The sequence below is a fragment of the Megalops cyprinoides genome, chromosome 17, assembly GCF_013368585.1.
Source record: "Megalops cyprinoides isolate fMegCyp1 chromosome 17, fMegCyp1.pri, whole genome shotgun sequence".
In the NCBI taxonomy this organism is placed as follows: Eukaryota; Metazoa; Chordata; class Actinopteri; order Elopiformes; family Megalopidae; genus Megalops; species Megalops cyprinoides.
Genome location: NC_050599.1, coordinates 152,942 through 161,386, shown reverse-complemented (window position 1 = coordinate 161,386; position 8,445 = coordinate 152,942). Strand labels below are relative to the sequence as shown.

At 42.6% G+C, this 8,445-nt stretch overlaps 1 protein-coding gene across 1 annotated transcript; it reads left to right on the top strand.

The window, feature by feature from the left end:
* The first annotated feature begins 2,278 nt into the window (after positions 1–2,278).
* Positions 2,279–5,611, top strand: LOC118792194 (potassium voltage-gated channel subfamily F member 1-like). The gene has a single exon (XM_036549959.1). The coding sequence runs from the start codon at positions 3,552–3,554 to the stop codon at positions 5,022–5,024; it is 1,473 nt and encodes a 490-aa protein (XP_036405852.1). The 5' UTR covers positions 2,279–3,551; the 3' UTR covers positions 5,025–5,611.
* Positions 5,612–8,445: the final 2,834 nt, after the last annotated feature.

Here is an 8,445-nt window from a genome sequence, read left to right as displayed (position 1 = left end):
TTTGTCTAGATATTGTAAGCTAGGGTGGCCACTGGGATGACCCCAAAAAGGAGGACACCTCCACGTGGCATACGGATCTGGAAACACCCAATATATGAAAACAAATACAGTTTCCAAAAGAGCCAAAGACTTTCTCTATGTAAGGTAACAGAGGACTGAACCCATACCCTTTTCCTTTTCTGTGCAGATTCTCTTTATAGCACTACTGAAACAGTTAGACATGTGGAAGACAGTACTTTGAAAACCAAAGGAAATCTCTGAGAATACACTATGTGACAAAAAGAGCTGATTGTGGGTGAAATACAGAGGATTGTGAGTGGCTGAATTCCAGATCTTTACCTCAAGTACCTGTGGATCCATGTGGAGGAAGCGGTGTGCAGTGAAGGAGCACAGCAGTGGCCTGTTACTTCCTGCAGGGGGTGCTCTCTGACCAAGACCCAGTTTCCACAGTGCTGTTTCTGTGCTGATTCAGACCATAAATGCTCTTCCATGGCTCCCCTCTCTGGACCGCCCTTCAGCGGAATTCAGCACTAAGGGACATTGTACAAAACCTACAGAGGCTGGCCACTTTGGCCAGGGAAACTGGGCTACAAAACCATTGTTTTTGAATCCCTTGTTCAAAGATCATTTGCTTAGCTTATTAAAATAATACATTGTGAGAATACAGAGTACTGGTCTTGTGAAAATCAATACTGACAAGCCAAATTTTTACAATGCAGAATCAACTACTGAAACAAACCCAGAAAATTATAATGGTTTGTACCGGTTTGTTTTGATGATTTGTGTTGCCAAGTTGTGCTTGATTTATTGTCAATTTTGTTTTAAATAGAGCACACTATTAATATCCATGTAAATGATATTAAAAAAATAATGCACAATTTTTTCATGCTATTACATATTCTAAGTAGTGTTGAGTGGCTTTATGACTGCCCACTAACATTTCCAACCATCACCTGTGTATTTATGCCAAATATATGCCAATGTATAAATATGCTTTATTTGGATCACATAGATCATGAAACAACTCCATCTGTGTTTCCATGAAAGTCATAAAATAAAAGCCTTAAGGAATGTAATCAGCAGTTATATTGTGCCAGTGAATGGCGGATAAGGCCGGAAGTGAGCATGCCCATGAAGGCTTTGCTGATGTCACTGACAGCAGGCAGCCTTTAGCAGCACAGCACTGTGAGAGAGAACCTTCATCCGTCCCTAAAAACAGAATTAAATGCAAGTACCGTTTCATTGTATTGTATGTTGTATTGTATTGTAAATGTGTGTTAATAAGGACCCTGTGTTCATTTCCCATTTACACCTTTATCCATATCAGGGCTTCATGGCAAACAGCTTGTAATTGTCTCCTTATAATTGTGTAATTGTCAGTCTTCACCAGCCATTGGTTAACGAGCCACACTTGTCTGATTGGACAGAAATAAACACAGCTGTGTGGTTGCAGAGCATGAGAACACTTGTGACATACAGCAGTGCTGAGAAGTCCACGTCTGACCCACTGCCAAGCGCTGTTCAATGAGCGCATAACGGTCTCCCGGCGTCATTTCAAAGACAGGTGATGCCCACCAACAGATGTCACTCTTGAGTCTCAATCTTGCAATGTCAACTGGCTGTCTGTAGAGGGAGTCATTTGAACGTTGTATTGAACGCACAGCCCCTATTACCGTTTCTCTGAATTAATTTGGTACATTTCTGTGACTTGAATTCCTTGGTCTCAACACAGTTAACACAGACGTCTATAAATTCTTGATAATTTTTGCAAAACTAACAGTACGTTTTCATGTCTTTCACAGAAATGACAAAACTTATCACATTTTTCACCAAGCACCTCAAACAAATCCCTACATTTACGTTCCAAATTCAATTCAAGTGAGTTTGGCCTGACGTCATGCTCAGTTTTCATCATATTGATGTTCGATGGTTTAGCAAAGTGGTTGTCCTTCATGAAGTAAACTGTGATTGCATGTGTGGATAATCAACATCTGTTTATTCTCTTACTGTATGGTCAACGAAAATAAATATATCATATATGACAGAGGCATCCTGAAGAAAAACCTAATATTTCCTCTCTCTCTCTCTCTCTCATACACACACACACACAATTCAGTGAGAAAGTGATGAATATTCTGATATACCCGTGTCACCATTAGTATTCTTGTGAATATAGATGAATATATGATGTCAACAGCTGACTTGCTTTTATAGTTTTGATACATATATTTGACTTTTATAAAGGTATTATCAGAACAATGCTTCACTTTGTGGCGGAATTTCGCTGTTTTGTCATATGGAATTCATATTTAGACAGTTGTGTTTACATTGAGTGAGTGCATGGACTTCAGTTTGCAGAAATTTATCAACGCAATTGAGAAAAAGGTGCTATGTATTTATCCGAAGAACTTACACACTGTACATACTGCCTCCAACACACGGTAAAAATTAGGAACAAAGTGTTTACCTTGTCAACGGTTTATGATTTTGAGGACTTTATTCCTGGATCGCCGTGTCAATTTTGTTCATGTATGCATGTTCTTCGGCTAATACGTCTACCAAATACCGTAAAACACACGCACCAAACTCTTTAAAATACAAATAAAGAAGAAATATATGTAGTTCGCAAAGAGTCCGTAGCCCACCGCGATAAAGAAGGAAACAAATGGGGGAGAGAGAAAAAAGAAGAAATTGCAATCCCACTTTATAAAACTAAATTTGAAAAATGTACATTACATTTTGATATAGTCTGATAGTCTGCAGCACTTTTATTAACTTGTATCTGTACCCTTTAATAGTCGCAGTCGTAACAACAGGACTAGTAAGTAGTGCTGGTCGTTGCATTTACTAGTATTACAGTCTAGCATTATTATATAGTATTAGTGTTGTAATGTATCTCCCCATTTGTTCTTACGTGACTGTAGTCCTGTCATGTGCCACGCTGTCAAGATATACAGTAGGAATAATTTACTGCAAAGCTCTTACCTCCTCGTTCCTCCTCTCTTGCTCCTAATCCCTCCCACTCGCCCTCCTCTGTCTGACTCTTTCGCAGTCTTCTTCTATCAGTTGAGGCACTTTTCATTAAGTCTGCTAAATTTTTGCTTTTTGCGTCCAGTACTTTTCAAGGCCGGGTGGGTAGTATAGCGCCTAATCCAGTTTTTACCATCGACTAAAAAACTGACTCCTCCTCGAAGTCCCTCACTTCGCTGGTCAGGGACAGGACACAGGAAGCTACCCTGTCAGGGAACTTTTTCGTTCTCCAGGCGAAGCCACACGCTTGGCCGCCTTCAGCGGCAGTTACACAAGAAAGGATTTTGCTAAAAAAAAATACTGAGAGCTCGATTAAGGAAAGGGGGTTTGCCCTCCGGGTTTTCATTTTTTCCTTGTTGCTCTGCAGTTTTGTTTCGACGGTGATTTCATGGTGCTTTAACAAATATTTATTTGTAAATACTAAGTTGATATTGGACAGAATTTATACTGAAATCGACCGATATAGAAGAGAACTAAGAATATACATTTTGCATATGTTTTGAAAATTCTAGGCTACACATATGCCAATGTGGGGAATACCCAAAACACGATATGCGGATTGCAACGGCTCGGAGGCGAGTGAGGAGCCCGAGATCGTGGTCAATGTCGGAGGAGTGAAACAGGTGCTGCCCGGGGACGTGCTGAACCGCTATCCGGAGACGCGGCTGGCAGAGCTGATAAATAATACCTCGGAAAGTTTCGACACTATTTTGTCCCTTTGTGACGACTACGACCCTGGGAAAGGAGAGTTTTATTTTGATAGGGACCCAGACGCTTTTAAATGTATTGTCGAAGTTTATTACTATGGTGAGATCCACATGAAACGGGGCATCTGCCCCATTTGTTTCCTTAAGGAAATGGAGTTCTGGAAAATCGACCCAGATTTCTTAGACGAGTGCTGTAAAAGCAGTCTGAACGAGGTGGAGGAAGAGCTGTCGGAGATCGCGGACAAAGTGAAGCTGATCCTTGACGACCTGGAAGGGGATCCTGGCGCCAGCCGCTGGCAAAGGTGTCAGGTGTTGTTGTGGAAGCTGATGGAGAAGCCAGAGTCCTCGCTGTCAGCGCGCGTAATCGCGATCGTGTCTTTTCTCTTCATCCTCATCTCCTCCGTGGTGATGTGTGTGGGGACCATCCCCGATCTACAGGTGGAAGATGCCGAGGGAAACCCTGTGGAGCACCCGACCCTAGAGGCCATCGAGACCGCCTGCATCGGCTGGTTCACAATTGAGTATATGCTGCGCTTAATCTCCTCCCCAAACAAAGTGCACTTCATGCTGTCTTTCATGAACATCATCGACTTCCTGGCCATCATGCCCTTTTACGTGGTTCTGACCTTGACCTACCTGGGCACAGCAGTGATGGAGCTGTCCAACGTGCAGCAGGCGGTACAGGCGCTGCGCATAATGCGCATTGCAAGAATCTTCAAGCTGGCGCGTCACTCCTCAGGGCTGCAGACCCTCACCTACGCGCTGAAAAGGAGCTTCAAGGAGCTGGGGCTTTTGCTCATGTACATGGGCGTGGGAATCTTCCTGTTCTCGGCGCTAGGCTACACCATAGAGCAGAGCCACCCGGAAACCATGTTCAAGAGTATTCCTCAGTCCTTCTGGTGGGCGATTATCACCATGACAACTGTGGGGTACGGAGACATCTACCCCAAGACCACCCTGGGCCGATGCAACGCTGCCGTTAGCTTCCTGTGTGGGGTGATCGCCATCGCGCTGCCGATCCACCCTATCATCAACAACTTCGTCATCTTCTACAACAAGCAGAGGGTGCTTGAGACCGCTGCCAAGCATGAGCTGGAGCTGATGGCGCTGCGCTCGGGCGCGGGCGCGGGCGGCCCGGGAAAGGCGCATCACAGGTCACTGAAGTCATACTCTGCGGCAGGACTGTGGGACAGCACCATGCGCACCTCACAGAGCGACACTTACATCCCGCTGCTGGAGGACTCACACAGAAATATAATGCACAGCAGTAAAAATAAAGATCATTAGACTCCATTTTCCACTGTTAATCGCTGTGCGATTTAAACACACGTCCTACTGTACAGTATACGCTGCATCCGCACCTCTAGGTTATTTTTCACATTCTAATAATTTTTACGACTGCGGTCTCCTCTAGTGAAGAATCCAGCCAAGACTCGTTCCCCTATTTAAAACATATCCGTGATCTAATGTTTGAGAAAATGATTACCTTGTAATTTATTTTATTAGTTAAATGATTTATTATCAAGAACCTTTGCATGAGAAAGAGAATTTTTCGTTGGAAGGAAGAAAACTTGTCCAGGTGAGGATAAACTTCACTGCCGAGTCTTTTCACCTTTAGTTAAATATCGAATTGTATTTAATGTATTACCGACCAATGAAAAGATCTTGCTCTTGTTGGTAATACTGTTACTGTGTGTCAAAGCAATATGTAAAAGTTTACTCTCAGCAATAACCTATATATTGAATTTAAGTTATCGAATTAGTTCGTTTGGCTTTATGCGTGAATTTGGACATTATGTTTTAAACTTGCTGAGTAGACGGAGGCTTGTGCACCCTCCTGTACGCATCGTATAAGGCCATTCTTTTGCAACCGACATGCCCAGTCAAGTTAAATTTATGTATAATTTACTAATAAATACATGTACTAAGTGTATTTAAGTGTCGATAAACTCACATGATATGAAGAGAACATGCTGATACGGTGTCATAGATTGGTTTTAACGTGCTTTCTGGTATTTATCGATTCAAAAATAGTATGGAGCTTGAGATGCTCATACATACATTTAAAATGCAGTACTTGCTATTCAAGTTCGTCATTTTTTGGGTACAGCTGCAAAAAGCAAATGTATCATTTGCGTCAGTTCAAGCAGCAGGAGATGGAGGACTGTATATCGTTCGTGCAGCCACGCAGTTACACTCTTCCTCGCGTCGTTAAAGTTGCGTTCTCTCAAGCACGCTTTCAGTCCTTCACTTACATACAGAGTTCATTTTCAGCTGCTGTTCACACCCACAGGAATATCTTTAAAATGAAAAGTAGAGGTAGATTAAAACATCATTCAGATTCGAACCAGGGACCTTCCAATCCCCAGTCGACTGCTCTACCTCCTGAGCCACTGTCGCCCCTTATGTGATTGGAACAATTATTTAAGTGTACCCTGTCAAACAACCACGCAGCTAAGGAATGGGAATAGCAAAGGCATATGAATGAGTCACTGGAACAGAATGTGTCTATCTATGCTTCCATGACTCAATAACATACACTGCAGCAGGGTGTTCAGTTACACACAACATTGTGATGGTGAGACACCCCCACCGTGCCCCCCTCCTCATCTGAGGATTTCATCCTTGCTGTTGCCCATAAATAGCAGCTTTATGAGGCTCAGACAGCAAAACAGGCATCGGAATTTTGCCCAGCTAACTGTGCCGTACCAGCAAAACCAAACACCAAAATCCCAACATCTGCAAGGGGCCAAAGCCCCTCTACACAGAAGTCCAACAGTCTGCAATGGCCCAGGCCTGGCAGACTAATCATCATTCTTTACAATGCAGGACAGGACAGACAGCACCAGGGTAAAGAGACAGGTCAAATACAAGCCAAACTCTGCCCATATATCACACTGCAAACAACAAATACACCATTAATGGCAAGGAAGAAAAGAGATGGCAGGGTTTTTGAATTTGGCTCAAATAAAGGTTCATTTGACATGATAATTTGAAAGACTATCTGAGCTACTCATAAGCACCTATGAATCTGCAAATAGATGTACTTCCCTATATATTATCTTCTGGATACTTCCAATAAATTCCCCATGGCAGAAAATAGCTGTGCTGATTACTCTAATTAAAAACTCAAATAAAATAACTGAACCCCTCTGTACATGGCCTCCTCTCATGTGTCTGTGTCTCTTCCCGCTCTGAGTCTTCTCTGCTGTGTCCTTCTTCACCTGTAAAATGGTCTCTCAGTGAAAGTGGAGGCAAAATTCAGCAGGCGGCGTAAATTCAACATTCATCAGCAGAACTAATTAAGACCAACATTCCTCCTATTATGCCCCAGTGAACATCCTTCCCACCAGTAACATCACTGCTGGCTTCCTGTATGCCTTCCTCTCACATTTGGTTTATCATAACCTCCAGAGTGATGATTTAAGACACAGAGATTTTACTGTGTACCAGGGCTACATGCCATTTCTCTTATGCACCCTTGAAGGAGTATTTTTTGTGAGTGTGTATGTTTGAGAATTTGCACACACACAACTTGCACAATAATTAATTCAGGTATTTATTGGAGAATTAAGATTATCTTAGTAAATAAGCAGCATTTGACTGTAGCTAATGGGAAACTAGCATCTCTGCTGTGTTTCTGCACTGAAGCTGCTGCACTGAACCACCGGAGAGACTGCTGATCACACCCACTGTGCCGCACTCAGCCACAAAACAGCTGATGCAATTTATCATAAATTTCTAGGATAAAAGTCAACAACGCCAAATTCCGGGAAGTTGGAATGACAAAGAGAATCCCATCCATCAGTAGCGTGAGCATCAGCACTCAGTCTAAAACACATCCCATGACATTAGTCCCGCAGCTTCAAACAGGAGAATAAATATACTCAGACACATACAGCAATATCCATGCTTCTTCCTCAGTGGTTATTATTCTCACGTCTTGCAAGCCAGGGTTAATTAAACTGTCTTGGTCTTAAATCTTCTGTCTCTGTACAGGGTTAATTAAACTGTCTTGGTCTTAAATCTTCTGTCTCTGTACAGCCTTCTCTCTCTCGGTCACTCTGGCATATGTCAGCTTTGTTTCTGGATTGTGTCAGGTCCTGCCCTTCCCTGACAGATGTGCTAGAACACAATGGTTTACAGTTTTACTTCATTTGCCATTTGCCCCATTGATGATACAGATGATAAATATTGTGGAATCTAATTAAGAAAATTGGCCTTAGAGACACTGACTGCATTTACATGCAGACAGTAGTCTGAATACTTTATAGTTCTAAATATGTACATTTGGAATAAGGTGTCCAAATGCACACTTTTAAAAACAATTCCATTAATAATCACAGTTTACAGTCAAATAGGTCTATGGAATTACATTACATTACATCATTTAGCAGATGCTCTTACCCAGAGCGACTTCCAAATAAGTACATCACTATGCTAAGAGTAGTTATCGAGAAGTATTACAAGAGGTCAGTAAGATACTGAGTTAAGTGCTAAACTAGTGTAGTGGAGGGACTCAAGGAGAGGTGTCACATGGGCCTGCTTGGGGAGGTTGAACGTCAAACGGGCTGCTGCGTTCTGGATAAGCTGCATCGGTCAGATGGCATGTGCCCAGAGGCTGGCAAACAGCAAGTTGCAGTAGCCCAGACATGACAGGATGAGAGTCTGGATCACTACTTGAGCTGTGTATTTGGAGAGGGAAGGT

What these genes read in the sequence shown, in the direction of transcription:
- LOC118792194 (XM_036549959.1), top strand. Translation starts at nt 3,552, where the DNA reads ATGCCAATGTGGGGAATACCCAAAACACGATATGCGGATTGCAACGGC.